Source organism: Triturus cristatus, chromosome 6 (genome assembly GCF_964204655.1).
Source record: "Triturus cristatus chromosome 6, aTriCri1.1, whole genome shotgun sequence".
In the NCBI taxonomy this organism is placed as follows: domain Eukaryota; kingdom Metazoa; phylum Chordata; class Amphibia; order Caudata; family Salamandridae; genus Triturus; species Triturus cristatus.
Genome location: NC_140589.1, coordinates 1,265,712,410 through 1,265,729,322, shown reverse-complemented (window position 1 = coordinate 1,265,729,322; position 16,913 = coordinate 1,265,712,410). Strand labels below are relative to the sequence as shown.

General features: G+C 44.1%; 1 protein-coding gene across 2 annotated transcripts in view; it reads right to left on the bottom strand.

Moving 5' to 3' along the window:
* Positions 1 to 9,597: 9,597 nt before the first annotated feature.
* The window catches only part of PDE10A (phosphodiesterase 10A), a 1,160,934-nt gene continuing 1,153,618 nt past the window's right edge, over positions 9,598 to 16,913 (bottom strand). For both annotated transcript variants that reach the window (XM_085612212.1, XM_085612213.1), the window contains exon 22: positions 9,598 to 15,872. In XM_085612212.1, the coding sequence (XP_085468338.1) occupies positions 15,755 to 15,872 (118 nt within the window). In that variant the 3' untranslated portion in view covers positions 9,598 to 15,754. The remainder of the gene's footprint in view (positions 15,873 to 16,913) is intronic.

Below are 16,913 nucleotides of genomic sequence, written 5' to 3'. Positions count from 1 at the left end.
ACCCCCACAAGCAGAATCCCACCGACCCCAAGGGGATGTAGGAGGGAAAGATGGCTGAAGAGGCTCGTACACCCACAGCAGAGGAACCAAGGGCAAGGGCTGAGAGGCCGAAGCACCTCACTCCCCCACAAGGCAGCACAGCTTCCGTCGAATGCCAAGACAGGGAGACAGAAGAAGAAGCAGCCTAGAGAGCCCAAGGAATCCAGGGAGAAAAAGGTGAGCCCTCTCCGGATGGAGAGCAGCCTGTCAGCCAGAACAATGCCGGCAGTCAAGGCCAGAAGCAAGAAGAACAGCTTGAGGCCCCAGGAAGACCAAGTAGGCAACGCCTAGTAAGGGACATCCCAGACCGCAGAACGGAAGCAGGGAGAGGAGGAGAGGCCCGGGCCACCACTACGAGTGGCTGTGCACATGACCTCAGGAAGCAAAGCAACCTATGGAAACACCAAGGAGAACAGGTACCCGAAGGCGACCAGAACACTCCAGCAGAGCACAAGCCATATGACAGCTACCATAACCCCACTTGGGGCACGTGAAGTCCCAATATAGGGGAACCCTCTTTGGAAGAACTTCCGCAGCAGAGGAAGAAACAAAAGAACCACGGGGAAAAAAACATCCCCGCTACAGGCTTGACAGCAGCCCAAGCAAAGCAGAAAGGCCCAATCTCAGGGTCAAGTCTGCGCAACAACTCCTGCAGAACTCACACACAACAACAAGGGGCCGGCCAGCAGCCAACAATGCCAAAGTCCCAAGGAAGGACGTAAATGGCCAGAAAACCATACTCCACAACCATAACTGCCGGCCTAAGAAGGCCGAAAAGCAATCCTAACTCAGAAGTCACTGAGGAGGGGATGGAGGAGGAGGAGGACGGAGCCCCGCCAAGAGCCTCTGGATGGCGGAGTCGGCCAGGGCATGAAACAACAGACTGCCATCAAATGGGAGATCAATGAGCCTCTCCCGAATATTTTCGGGGAAGACGCCGTCCCGAAGCCAAGCACGGCGACGGAGAGCGACTGAGGAAGCCATGGCCTGGTCCCTCAGAGACATCTAGAGCGGAGCGGAGAATAAACGCCGCAAGCTCCAGGCCATCCAACGCATGGTGCTGCAAATCCACCTGAGCAGACTCCTGGGACGCTGCAGACCCCAGAGACTCAGCTGAGTCCCACAAACAGGAGGAGGCCTTAGCCAGCACACACAAGGTGTTAAGGGCTCGCAGGGCCGCGCTGGACGAGGCGAAAATGTTGCGTCCCCAAGTGTCCAGCCAGCGGGCCTCCCTGGACGGCGGAGCCAACAGGGGCGGCAGGGAGAGAAAAGCAGTCCGCAGAAGGGGACTGGCAGCTGAGGGGTGAATGGACAGGCACGCCGGGTCACGCGGCGTTGGAAGGTGCCGATGAATAAGGTGCAGAGGCACCGGGTCCCCGGAGGCAGGACGCCTCCAAGCCCCTGTCAAGGCAGAAAGGAGCGAACCTTCAAAGGGAAGTAAGATTTCCCTCCCACCAGAGCCCTGGTGGAGGACCTTAAACAGATGGTCCGCCGGAAAGTGAGCCACCGGGTCACCAATGCGTAGGATGCCCACAGACGTGGACACAGCGTGAGTGAAGGCCGCATCCGTAGGGCCCCGCGGTGGAGAAAGCAACTCCTCTGTGGGCGACGGCTGCAAACTAAGGTGGCCGTCCCCGAGGCCAAGCGGGGTGGGCAAGGGCCAGACCTGGAAGTCAGGAGGTGCCGAAGAATGAGGGACCTGCCGCTCCTCCGACGGACACCCCTGCTGCAGAAGGGGCGGGGAGCCACCCTTCGACGCCGGTGAAAAAGACACCACACAGCGACCAGTCTCCGGGGAGGACAACACCAAAATGTAGCCTGCCACCAGAGAAGGAGCGTCCAAAGACGAATCTGCCGTACGACCCCTCTGCGGAGCCGTGGAGTCTGCCGCTTGAGGCAGGACACTGGCGCCATACGGCGTCGACGGGCAAGGGACCTCCAAGTCATCCTGCACCGGAGACCGGAGCGGGGACCGGAGTAGAGCTGGAGCCGCACTGGCCCCGGAGCGGTGCCGGCCCGGCCCCCGCCGAGGCAACCACCTGCGTGGGGGAACGGGATGGGCCGGAAGCCCTCCGCCGGTCGTGGCCCAGAAGGAGGTGAAGGTCGCCCGGCAACCCCTGTGGCGGCACCAGGGACGATACAACCTCCGACTCGCCCTCCAACGAGGCAGCCGCCTGTGAGGAGGTACGAGAGGGGCCCGGAGAAGGATGAGGGGTCTGACCTCGATCCAGAGTGGGACGAGGAGGTGCCACTGACCCCTGTGGCTCCGCACGGTCCAGCTGCTGCCGGCACCGTAGCGGCGTCACCTCGGCCTTAGACAGGACCACCCTGCCAAGGGACCGACAGGGGCTTGGGGATGCGACCCGAGCCCCGGCGACCTTCCGCGACACCACAGGGACCCCCGCTGGGGTTTGCGGCGAGGAAGAGACGTTGTGGCCTGAAGGAGGTGCGCCAGAGGAACCGCACCCCAACAGCACCACATCCTCCAAGTCTGGATCCGACCCAGTCGGCGCCGGAGCCACCGGTGGCGCAGCGGAGGGCCCTGCGCGAGGATAGGGATCCGCCGACACCCCAGGAGGGGAAGGAGGAGGAGATGCCAGCGAGGCCTGCAAAGCCGCCGCGTAAGTCTCCATCTGGACTCTCGATACCCCAACACCGGGAAACGGTTTCTAGGACGACACGCGGGCCGCATCACCCGCGGAGAGTCCACGCCCCCGGTAGGCCGAGAACCAGCCCCCCCCGGCGACGAACTGCGACCCTTACCCACCGGGGAGCGACGCTCACGTGACATCGGAGAAAGGCGAGGACGACGGCCACGGCCGGACCTGAAGCCGTCCGCCGAAGCAGACTGAGGGGAGGACGTCGACCTGGAGAGACGAGCCGAGAGAAGTTTCATTCGGCACTCCCGCCGCGACTTCGGCTTCAACTTATGGCACGCCGCACAATCCGAGGTGCCGTGATCCTCCCCCAAACAACACATGCTAATGAGGTGAGGGTCCGTCGCCGACATAAAACGCCCACAAAACGTGCAAGTTTTAAAGCCCAAAGGCATTCCCACACTGCTCCCACCAAAAAAGAATGGAAGAAAGGGGGGCCTTAAACAGGCCCGCAGTAAGGAACGGATCCGCGTTGCACGCGGAGAAGGTAAAAACTGACATAGGCGTGCCGGGGCGGGTCTTATGTGACCTCGCTGACGTCACGTACGTGGACGACGCCTGGGCGGAGTTGCGAGATGTCGCCCCGCACCCGGGGCGCAGGGATGCTGTGGCAAAAGTTTCCGGATCCAGTCTCACGCCTGGGGCTAATTCTACGTGAAGGAATCTGCGGCTAGTAGTCTCTATCAGATTACCAGGCCAAGGAACTGCTGGTCTTCCAGGATCCGCGTTGGGACGAGGAAAAGGAGAAAACTGACGTCAGCGCGCCGGGAGGGGCATATATGACTCCGCTGACGTCACGTCCGTGGACTACGTCAGGGCGGACCAGTGAGGTGCCACCCCCGGCGCGCAGAGGTGCTGCTGCAGAAAGATTTCCGGATCCAGTCTGACGGCTGGGGATATTCTAAGTTAAGGAATCTGCGGCTAGACGTCTCTATCAGATACATTGATTATGATACATGCACCAACAGCAAATAATACTTATATATAATACTGAAGAGATTGAAAAAGGAAGAGGGGGTGGCAGTATAAGCTATAGAAAGAAGAAAGTAAGGAGAGGAAGGGAAGAAGGACAGAGAGAAAGAAGGGACGAAAGAAACTACAATGCAGGAAAGAAAGAGAGGGAAGGGAAAGGGAGGGGTAGTGAGTACAATGACGTTAATGAGGAAGAAGCAAGAGACCCATGGAGTTTTGATAGTAACCCAATCTCAGCCTGTTCATTTCAGAGTCTGCTTCACCTCCCTTCCAGCAACAGCAATGTAGACAATGCACCTTCGCTCTCTGTGAAGATATCCTCATCGCCCTCTTCATGATCCTGTTCCTTTATAAAATGGGGGCATCCAAATGGATCACGCTTTGCTAAGTAATACTGTGAAACAAACTTAAATGGTATACATCAGCATTTACAGAATCTCCTATTTGATATTTGCATTATTTATCGTGTGTATTCTCTAATGCTTTGATCATGAGGTTGGTGCTTCATTCAAGTGCAGCCTAAAGCTCTTGATGTTTCCTTTTATACGTGTCCAACCATTGCATTACGCTTCCAATCCATGAGCTGATTAGCTGTCCTTGCTTAAGGAATGGTCTTGCAGTAGCCTATTAGTAGACTGACTGATCACCTGATTTCAGGGGTTATCAAGAGTACCTCAAATAGAACTCTCCCAAACAAGCAAATGAGGTTTCTTTCTACACCTTTTCATGCTTAGAATGCATGTTATCCCAACAGTCTACACTACACTCCTAAAACCCTAAATGAAAATTCTCACCTTGACTTAAAACTCACGATTGTAGTCTATCCCATTTATTTTTGAATGACTCTCTCCATACTTTCCGCCCACTACACGCCTCCTCAGAGTACAGCCTACTCTAAGTCATGTGCATGTTTGGATTAACCTTTATTATTGTACTACTGCAAATTGCCCATACCTCATTTCAAAGATCACAACCTGTTCTTTTTTTTAAGTTATGTCCTGTAATCTAGCAATATCTAATCTCCTCTAGCTCATCTATCAATCCCACCTACAATCTGCATGAACCAATATATCCCCCATAATGACCCCAGCCAACTCCTATAAATTGAATCCACCACAAAGGCACTCGAGTGAATGCATAAAACGGTCTCCTTGAGAGCACACAACTAATCCTAATAACCAACAACAGCCACTGGATTAACCACTAATCTTGGGTTGTGGAGCAGTGTGCTGCAGGATGTAAAGTGCTTCAACCATCGTTTGGGGTAGTAAGACCTATATAAATACAATTACAATTCAATACAAGAGCACTGTGCATACCCTCTTCAGAGAGATGATGTGTCCATGTACAAGTTTCTGATACCTTGCTTTCTTGAGCTATTTAATTGGAATGTCTGCTCATTTCAATGTAATACACTAACAACAACACAGTTTTCTCATACGCACTACATTTGCCTGTGATCCAGTGCCCGAAAAATAAGGGGCTTTATCTGGCATATTGATGGACCATCTACTCGACCATGAACATGCTAAAAGTGTGCAGAAGTAGGAAAACTGCTACATATCCATTTCAAAACAAAGTAAATTGTTAAGAAAACACAACTGCTATACAATTACACTTTGAACCCTCCCCACTGACAAACAGTACTGTCAGAATTTAGTGCTTGGTAATTCACACCTACCACTTAGACTCCGATCTAATGGAGGGTAACATCTATAAATCCCTAGGAGGCAATTAGAATCATAACCTTTTGGATTAAGCTACCAATGTGTGTGATTGGCATAATATCATTATCCAAAATGGTAATACTTCCCACGTGTTACACTACTTTATAACTAACGAGATATCCTAGTCCCAATATTTCAAGGAATTAAACATAAGATCACGCTGGACAGGTTACAGCTCCCAATGATCAAAGGGGTCCGGGAGCTTTATTTTAAAAAGATTGCGTTCTCTCAAAACAAGGGCAACATGGGACTAAATGGGCCCCCACCTCAAGCATGCTTGAATCTAGATTCCTCTCAGCAGAAATATGACTCAGCACACTGTGGAGACATCGGCTGCCATCTGTAACAGGGGATGGCTGATTCTTAAAAATGGTTTTAACAGCCAAACATTACTGGTAGAAATATTTACACATAAGCGGGGTGTGCAAAGCATACCACCTCAAATTCTTCTCCTAGACTGAAAAGTCTTCTGAAAGTCCAGTTGAATGTTAATCTGCACATCTGGGGTAGGTGTTAGTCAAGTTGGATAATGCATACTCCTCTGGAAATCATTGTATATTCACAGAAATGTGCAACAAATACTAAATGCAGGCAGAACAATTTTTATCACCTGGCAGCCTGGTAGCGGTGGTTAAAATAAACAAGTTACTTACCTTTGGTAATGCCTTATCTGGTAGAGGCAATATCTAGATGAAGATTCCTTACGTTTGAATTTACCAGGCATCAGACTGCATCCAGAAGATATTTCGTGAGCAGTACCCCTGCACCTTGGTTGGTGGCGTTGGTTGGCTTTGTGTGGCTTCGTTGGCATTGTCCACAGTGGCAGTAGGGTCGACATCACCTATATAGGTGCCACCTTCGTGAGCGGTCAGATCTTTTCTTTCCGTGTCAACCAGTGCTGATCCAAGAAAAGAGCTACTTCTCTGGATTTTTGCGAAAGTTTGCCATTCTTTTTTTAGGTTTCCTCCTGGTGTGTCTAGGATATCATTGAGAAAGAGAGGTTTAAAACCCTTTGGCGCCTGTCACCACGTCATGTCGGTGACGGACCTAAACCTAATGTGTTTGTGGTATTTGGAGAGTTACCACAACTCCAAGTCATGCTCCAATTCCCAGGCCACGGCACTGAACGCTGGAGGGATCAGTCCCTGAAGCTGCTAGCGGCCCGGCAGGTAATTCCACGGACACTACAGGAGAAGAGCAGGATTAGATGCTAGACATCCTCCTAACCTGTAGTACTGGGTGAAAAATAACTTCACACCAGTTTAATCACTTTATACGATACATATTCAAACTTCTTACTTTACTATGTGTCAGATGGTTGGAAGATAAAGGGGAGAAAATGGAAGATGATGAAAGGGACAGAATAGTGGCATATGTGGCCAGTTTCTCTCGAAATTGTAAACTACTGAAATGGTATGATGTTCATTTCACCAATCTCATCCCCATCGGATTGCACAGCATATTTGGTACAAACTCGGGCAACTGTCCCAGAAAATCCCTCCCCAAATTGGACTTCTATCATATGGTGTGCCAATGTCCTGCACTAACCCCATACTGAAATGCAGAGATAAAAATAGATTAACATGGCGATAAGTCATTCTCTAGGAGCATTTTCACATGGGGGGGTGGTGAAATACACTAGAAGATTCACAGAACTTGCACTGGTGCCAGCCAAACAAGTATAACCTTGTGCTGGTAATCCCCACATGCACCAAAAATATCAAACAAGAAAACGTATATAATCAAATTGGCATGAGTATGTCTATACTTTTGTACTAAAACCTCAGAAACAAACTGCTTTGGAAGCACAGGAAGTGGCTATGGACAAATTCTCATACTAACCAAACAACTTCCACCCGACACATTACAGGGTAGAGCATCAAGCAGAAAACCCAACATCAGGTTGAGAGGATTCTGTAAGCTGTAGCATGAAATTGCTCGATACATGTGTTGCTTTACTGTATGTAGGTAAACTTGAACTGTAAGATTTCTTAGTGCTGGTCTCAAAGGAACTTACTACTAGAATCTGTACCATATTGGTGTCGTGCCCCACACTATGTAACTCCATTCAATGTACTTTATACAATTTGTAATGTGGAACTGAAATGTGGTGATGCTGTTATGCTGAAAAGATTTAAAATGTTTACAAAAATGCTATATAGAAATGTTAATAAACCAATAATGAATCCTGGAAAAGACCATTTTCATCAATAAGCGCCCTTAAAAATCGCGATCACTTCAAATGAGTCTAAAATCCAGACAAATCTTTTTATGCCTAACACATGGTCTAAATTTAATCGTTATCTTTCAGGGCAAGGTTTCCGAGACATATGATCATGCCGCCAAGGACTGCATAAGACACACATTAAAAATGTACTCGAGGCAGGATATAAGGGTGCTTTTCTGTAAGCAAGTGTTTTAATTTCGGACTGCATCATAGTCTGCAAAACATCACACCATTGAACATTTTCTTTTTTTCTACAAAAGCTATCAAAGCAAAGTTTGCCCTTAAAAAAATACAAAAGAGAACTAATCATTAAATGTGTTTCCAAGTAGGTGAACACATACAAACATAAGAAACAGAGTACATTTTTGGAGATTTCTAATTCTTACTCTAAGTTTCCCTTAAATTAAATGTACATTATATTCACAAGTAGCTTTGTATTTCTCTTCCTCCTTTCCTCACCAGAAGGACAAACGTTGAAAATCTAAAAAAACAATCCTCAGGAATATTAACATCAAAGTCTATATCCATTAAAATCATAAATTTTCTAAATATATACTTTTTTATATATATATGTATATTTATGTTACATAAAATATATTTTATATGTATAATAATATATGTGCAAGCAGTGGCAAACAAAATAAGATTCCTGTTGGTCCTGCCATATACAGCAAGAATATTTCAAGGCAGATCGATAATTTATTTACAGCGTGCTACAGTATACCATACTAGGGGATTGTTCTATTGTACAAACAAGGATCTTATTTTAAATACAAGACTGCAAATAAATCCAGGAAAATAATTACACACAATATACACTATTTATAAAGGCAACATTTTAAGACATTTTAAATTATTGCACTTGCATATTTTTGTACAAACAACACTCTACTTCTGAATACATCCATCTTTTTGTGGACGCAGACAGACATATGTACACACAAGGACAAGGACACCATACAGCTCTTTCCTTTTTTTGGGAAGCAACCCATCTGAGACTTTGGATAAAGTTCAAGCTACAATTCAAATTTCTCTCCAACTTACATTTGTTTGAGCATACACCCGTATTATGTATCAAGCACAGCTTTTGGTCGGCAAGCAGTAATATGACCGTTTTCTTGAAAGAAAAAAAAAGTGATGCATCCTTTGTTCAGTGGACACTTTGAACCTGAAACCCAACTGCAGAAAGCATGCTGGACTTCTGTGAATCTCGCTTACATGGGCTACTATCAAATATGGAACTAACCTATCAAGACTCATCATTGCAACCTCACTGAGCAACAAATAGGCACACATTTCAAACTTGACAGTAACTTTCAGAGAAGGCTCCAGGTATTGGAAAAGTAAACAATTTTAGCCTATTCAAAGACTAGTGACTTTTAGTAAAGGCCAAATATCAGATCAACCATACAGTTTTGGTAAGTATGTCAGCCCAACAAGAAAACATGAGTACACGTCTATAAGACACAGGTCTTTTTGACAACACTAAACCAGTGATTAAAATTTCCCTAAAAAAAAATGATCCGTGAAAGAACACACTATTAATTCTGGTGGAGTCAGATAGCAGGTAAAGAAGAAAAAGGACATTTACAAACCTTGCTTACTATCTGCAATGAAAGGACTCGTGTTTCATAGAATTCATGGTAGTGCTGTGTAGTAGGACAGAATAACTTATTTTATTTATTTTCAACATGTAAACATCCTTTAGTCACTGCCTTACGGTATTCTGGATCTACAGTGAGGTCTCCAATAAAAAGATACAAAGGTCTAACTGAGACGTACTGCCATCCAGATGTCCTAGTACTCTCAGGCAGATTAACAACAAAGTGCTGGTGCTAAGTGCCTGACAGTATCTGCCTGACTAAAGCACTGCTGGTTGGTGGAGTAGAAAGTCTCTCCTCTTTTCTGTGATGACGACTACTGGCAAAAAAGAGAAAAAATAATAACACCTGCCACCAGCAGGCATTCTCAAATCTTGTTAACCCATATGGCAGCTTCATGGGAAAGAAACCTTAACTTGGTATGTCTCTTGGTCTAAGCAGATTTATAAATCTTAATGTCATAGTCCGAGCATGGTTTGAGTGCTGGGGTTAGTCCACCATCACTGAAACCATTCCCATGAATAAAGTCCAAGTTCAGAATGAAAGGAGATACCTTTCCAGAGAATCCATATTTGATTTAAAAGTCTACTTTCACTTTGCTCTCAAGCTTAACCGCGGCACACATCTCCAGGTCTCAATGTATTGGGTGTCACAGTTTTCACTCTAGAAATAGCAGTGCCTGGTAGGTTAAAAAAGAAATGTAAATAAACGTTGAAGTCATAGGTGATGTGTGTGTCACGCAACCGAGAATCAGCCAGTGGATTCTCACACTCTACAGGGTAAATTTTCATACTCCCAGTTAATGAATATACTATAATCTCATCAGCTAGAAAATCGAACAACAATGTATAGAAGACAACCATAAGCACAATAGTGCAATCATTATTCAATTGGGATTGCACGAGCAATGTATTAAAGAATTTTCTTTTCGGCATAGGTGACTAACTTAGTTCCCGTAAAGTAACAGCACCGTTTTCTTTAAATATTTCCTGAAAGTAACAGGTCATATCTCCCTTAAGGTTCCGTACACATATGGGCCATGCTAGAGGCTTTTCATCTAGAAAGTAGGTAAAACAGAACCACACACATTCAATGGTCACATAATGCAGAGTTTTAGATTTCCCTAAATAAATGTATAGCTTGTTTATGTAAAAAGATCAAAGGTAAATGCAGAAACCCTTTTACAAAACTGATTTTCAAAAGGGAGAAGGCCACATAAGATGTCAGAGGTGGTAGAGGAGAATGAAGCATGCCACCCATTAAGTTTGTGACTGATGCAACTGCAGGCCGAGTACACAACTGCGGATCATTGCAGATGACTACTGTGCATTACATTGGTTTACAGAGAAGCAACAAGATCGACAACTAACTAGATTTAAATTTATCAGTGGTCTGATTAAGAGTTTGGATTAAATGAATATCCTTTTGTATAAGGAGTAGAATCCATTGGCTGATATTCTTTGTCAATGCTATTCTTATAATGGAGGAACTCAAGGCACGCAGTAGGAGTTTCCTGTGGAAAATGGAGAACTTACACTTTGCTCAAAACTCGTAATTGGACCACAGTTAAATATATATTAGAAAGGGTTCTGGTATGTATGCGTGTTCATCATGTGTGCCAATGCTTGACATAACCTTTTGTACTATGCCCCCCTGATAGTGATATTTTTTTTAACATATCACCCATTGATTGTTTGCTCCCTCAGTAGCACTTAAATGGCCAATGATTAAGGGCCTCTTTTTTACCCCAATCATTCTAGTGCAACAATATGCATTACATAAAACTACTAGGCAGCACAAGTGAATTGTACTGGTGAAATTCAAATCAACTGAAGGTATGGCTTATTATTCCTGGGGAGCATGCCATCAGCAACCCTGAACAGGGGAAAATGTAAGTTATACTCAAATCACAGATAATGAACCTCTAACATCCGAAGACTGGAACTTTTCAGAATGGTGCCCGCATTTATCAGTGACTAAGTCACTGATATTTTCTTCGTGCAGTCACATTGTCAGTGAAAATTTGAATACAATGTTAAAACCCTTCATTGCTTCAAAAACCAAAACTTCAAAAAAGCAGTAAAAAGAGGAAGGGTTTCATGGTTCGCTTTTTAATACTCAGTCTTAAGGCAAAACCAGTAGGAATTACCAACACCAGTGTGTGCATCCGTAGGGAAACAAATGATGCAAAGGTTAGGAACAAGTCCAATCACTTTTAAATTAACCACAGACAGTGATGCAGGTATGTTTAGAGAACTCCATTTCGGTAAGAATGCTTAGCAGACTTGAGAGAGAGAGAGAGAGAGCGATTGTGTGTGTGATGAAGCACTGAGAATTTAGCAGTGTTTTATACCAAATAAGAATCTGTACACCAGTGTCGGGAAACCAAGAATTCCAATGATGCAACATTCTCTGGCTAGATCAACATTTTCTGCTCAGTTCCAACTACAACAAAAATGAATCGTTTTTTGAGCGCTTAAAGCCATGACGAGACAAATGCTAAGAAAAGCTAGTCCTGCCATGAAAGTATTCATGCAATTCATTTAGAGAGAATGAACAGTATGTCACAAACAGTTTCATGCTTTATCTTCGTTCATGGCCCATTTCCCACTTTGGAACAAATGTCCAAAGCATCGCAAAAAGCATAGCATGAAATACGCATGAGGCACTATATGTCGTCCACCTACAAGCCAGTGAAACAGACTGGCAGAAATGTGGGTGAAATGATTTGTCAAGGCAACATTTCTAGGAGGAGAGCACTAAACTCTAAAAGTACACCCAAAACTACTATCTACATGTGCAATCCTCATTAACAACATTTTATTATTATTTGTCCATTTCAGTTACTGTCAGCACTTTGTCTTTTTACGGAAGATACATTTTATGAATAATCTGAGAACGTCGTACACCTCGCCATAAATGAAATTTGCTCTACGAGTGCCTCATAAGCAGCACAATCTGTAAATTCAGCAAAATTTGATCTCCATATCAAAATAAAATGCTGCCACCATAAATGATTACTGTAATGAGTTTCCAGGACTTTGCACCCATCTTAGCATCTAGTAAGTGCCCAGTTTGTTTTTACCAGGTTATATGTATTAGTTTTAGTAAAAATTAGCCTTACATCACTAACTTTCCAATTTTGCACATGCCTAACTATGGCTAAAATTTTGGGATTTCAAATCAGTTAAGGCTTCTGTAGTTGGCCAGCTGATAATTAACTGAAAGAGCGGAAACTTTTGGTCAATTGTAAAATGTTAAAAAAAAGTTTGTTGCATCGGCATGTGGATGTTCTGGTTCTGCACCAGCCACAAACAGTGCTACATTTGCGTAGTCCATACCAATCTCACTTCAGTGTCATACTACTGCACCCAGGAAAACATTGGGGTGAAAAAGTCCAGTGTAGATTGTAATTAATAGAAGTAATGACTCAAAGAGATAAATTAAGTGTATCTCAATGCTGAAGTTCTCTTCACAAAGCTCCAGAATCTGGTGAGAAATTCTATGAAGTTGCAGCTTTTTGAGGGTGCAGCTATAAAACAAGCAGGGTTACACATCAAGAACACTCTGCCCAAACTGAGTTTTGAACCCACAAATCATATGAAAGAATTTGTAGGCAAGCAGTACTTGAAACTGACCAGGACGCGGTCTGGACAATCTTCTCAACAGGCTCAGTACTGAGAAATCGTACTTCAGTGAACATGGACAACAAGAGATAAAACCCACCAATGGAAGTAGGAACAGCATCCCCTCGAAGTCCAATTCTGCCCAAAAGCATAGCAGATAATTGAAACAACATCTAATGCAACAACGGGGATGCCTAGAGTTGACACATAGTGTTCTTTGCCACTGGCAGGCAAAATAACGACTGCACAACTGGTGCCAACAAGACAAGATTGATGTTGCCAATGAGCTTGAAACAGAGGCAGGATTCGTTAGGTAGCTAGTATTTCGGGATTCACTGGCTCATTATTGCTAGAAATGAAGTATGCTGGTCAATTTAAAAATAATACCTAGGTGAAAGAAGCTAATACACAGCTAATTTCTTTGGAGCTTGTCCTCATTATCTTGAATGGCTTATTTGAAGTTAATCATAGTCCTTCAGTAAGGCAGTAACTGGTTTTGTAGAGAACATTTTAAAAGATGAGAGCCACATTAAAGAGGCCAGGTGATTCAGTATGTTATGAATGCATCTACACAATTATGTTGAGCTCTATGTTATTGTACAACATTTTGGTTAATAGGTAAATAGAGAGCAGAAATTTGAAAAAGTCTTTAGATCCTCCACCCAAACCTACCATCGGCTGTGCCCCCAGTTTTCTTCTTTCTTTACATGAAAAGATTGGCTCCGTCCTGAAACGTCTGGTCTACCTGTAGGATTTCATTTTGCAGAGATGCATACTCCCTTTATCGGTTTTTTTTTTACCTTTTAACGTCCTGCACGCAGTAATGAAGCACCAGCATCTTTGCTATAGTTTGCGTACAAGTGCCCCCCTTTTCATATCTTCTTTTAATCAGGTGTTTCAATTCCTAGTCACAGCCTTCACCACTATCGCAGACCCAGAATCAAAACGCAAGTGCTTCTGGTTGCCTATCTTCACACCTTCCTTGCTATGTTCCTGCATGGTTACTGTGAATGTATAGTACATTAGTATTTTGCACTATTCACCAGTGACCTGTTTAACTTCTGCTTTGATCAAAATAACTTTGTGATGGTCAGTAACCTCTCTCTCGAGTACGCACTTCTCATATAATTTGTAGATACTTGCTGGTAGTCTTCATTACCATTACTTTGCACGACTGAGTAATGACTGCAGAAATATATGGAAGTCTGACTTAAAATACACTTTAGAAGTTGAAGCATGAAGTTAGTTGAGATGCAGCAATCTTGAGGGGAAATTTCTACCAAATCCTTGGTTTTAGAATGTTCATTTAACACATTCAATAATACATTGTAAAAAGTCTCATAGAAAATTATATTAGTAAGTATGGGAACCTTTTTGCTCTGTAATATATTCAGGATGGTTAGGTTTTTGTTCTGATTTTGAGGCTCAAGTCATCAAGGCAATAAACGCAGATCTTTGAAATTTAGGGCATCTCTGAAAAATGGTGATTTGAGGTATTTACATTTTCCTTAGACAAGACTCACTCAAATTGAAGGCATCACACACACACAGAGAGGGCCAGTATAAGTCATCAGTCCAACCCATGCATACTTGAAACCAACCTCATCTTCAGTTTTAACACTCGTTCTCTTCCTGAGGCATTCTTTTAAAAAATCTCTACAATGTGCCCTGTGATCCACGGCTTAAAGGTATTATCACTCAGGATTTGTTACTCTGTCAAGAAAAGACCATAATAGTAAGTGTATCATTTACCATATCCCTAAATCATTAAAAATTATATAGTTTGTTTTACCTTTCTCCTGAAACCACAAACATTTTGCACATTCAAGAGAACAAACTCGTCTTAAGTAAATGTGTGCATGCCAGTATATAGTTCATAGTTAGAGTCCTAGCCTCACTGTCACCATCTCTGTATCTGTAAACCATTGCTTAGCCACTAGACCCTTATCTAATGCACACAGTGAAATAAGAGAAGATATTGCAGTATATGTTCCCCAAGAGACTGAACATGTAACAATCAGCAAGACCAGTGCTCAAATTTCACACAAAGCGGGGATTAGGGTAACAAATCTGAGTGTACATTTTCAAACCCACAGCCTATGTCCATGCAGGACAGCACAGTTAGGTCACCCTCCTTGGTGAGGCAGAATTCCCATTCTGTTGAAAGATATGTAGAATGTGACATGAGATCCATCCATCCTGACGATGATGTCCAAGTCTCTCCTTCAGCCAATTGCAATCCAGCAAGTCCAGTGCAAATCTGTAAAATGTCTTCATTTTTTAATGATCGTCTTAATGGTGGCTGCTCTAGAGTTTAAGTACAGGCTAACCTATACTGGGCAGAGGATTCTGTTGCACTGCCAAGCATATACCCCGTGTTGAATGGCCACCATCTATGATAAGAAGTAGTAAAGAAATGAATTCAAGTATTTTACCCTACCATCATAGTTACAACCCAGTTCAAGCTGACGACTACAAGCACTTGCAATAGCAGTGAGTCAAATTTCCTATTTAAAATCAGAAATTCGAAGTGAAGACAGTGGAGTACAGCCCACCTTATTATATTAAAAGTACCATTTAAACTTGAAGCCTTGCCTTACAGGAAAGATACCACTTCTAGTACCCGCTGGAGACGTATTTATGTCCACTTTCAGGCCTCTAGCAGTGTGACCCAAAGATGTAGGCCAGTTAATTTACTTTCAGGTTTCCAGAAGGTTCACTTGTTCGGCAGAAGAGCTCACCATCATTTCCAAAGTCCTCTCAAACCAAAGAGGCAGTCCCTTCTACTCAAATTAATCCAGGATGGTGGAATTTCCTTGGCATTTCGCCTTCATATTAGCAGCTGAGGCCTCTTATTCTTGTTAAAAAAACAATCCATTAAAAATGTCCTAGGGTGAAGTGTTCATCAATCATCTATCTTCACTGGTAGTGAATCCGAAGTCTCAGTCGCCAAAGAATTGGAAGGAATCCACACTGCCGTGTCTTCTCCTCGGGCCACTTTCTCCCACTGACTAAGGTTGTCCCTTGAGTCACAAACCAAAAAAAAAAAAAAAAAAGAATATAAACTGTTGATTTCAGGTGGATACAACTTTAATATGTTCATCTTTCATAACAGATCTGACACACAAAATATTCTTTAACTAAACAGTTACGTGACATATACAAGCAGAAGTAGCAATCCTTGCCATGTAGGTGGCAGGCCCATCAAAGTTATCTTGGCTAAAATTCAACTATTTCTAACAAAAGCTCCTGAACTACAAATACTTCTTGCACAAAACATGAGGAGTTGTGGAAAACCACAATCTAAGTTGATGGGAAAATAACTGCGCATCTTTAAAAAGGGGAACAGTAAATTCATCGCTATTGCCTTTGATATACACACTAGTGGGAAACCACTGCAGAGAAGCACAAGTTACTTACCTTCGGTAAGAAACATTAGTTAGTTAAGATTCCTTACCTTAGAAATATCCCCAGGGTTCAGGCTGGATACGGAAAGATTTTTCGTCAGAAGTACCCCTGCGCGTCGGTAGGCGTCGTATGCGGCTCCGCGTCCATCGTCGTGATCGCCGGGATGACGTTGTCGGAGTACTTAGACGCCGCCCTCGCGTGCTGACGTCAGTTCTGTACATAGCTTTCCGTGCCAGGAACGCAGAGCCATGCAAGAAACCGACACTAGTGCCATGAAACTAGGGCCCTGAAAGGGATGACCTTAACCCTAGATATTGGTTCACAGAACGGGGAGGATGGGTGGGGCGGTAAGGAATCTAACTAACTAATATTACTTACAGATATATTGTTACCAAAGGTTAAGTAACTTGTGCATCTGAAAGAAACAAGTTAGTTAGATTCCTTACCTTAGAATAGATACCCCAGCAATACCAACCCCGGTGGTGGGTCTGCGAACCAAGATCACACCAGGAAGTCCTGGAGAACGGAACGGCCAAAGAAGCAGTCTCTCCGGACTTGGCTGTCCAGGCAGTAATGCATGGCAAATGAGTGCAGCAAGGCCCACGTAGCTGCCTGACAAATGTCCAGCAGAGGGACTCCCCGTCCCAAGGCAGTAG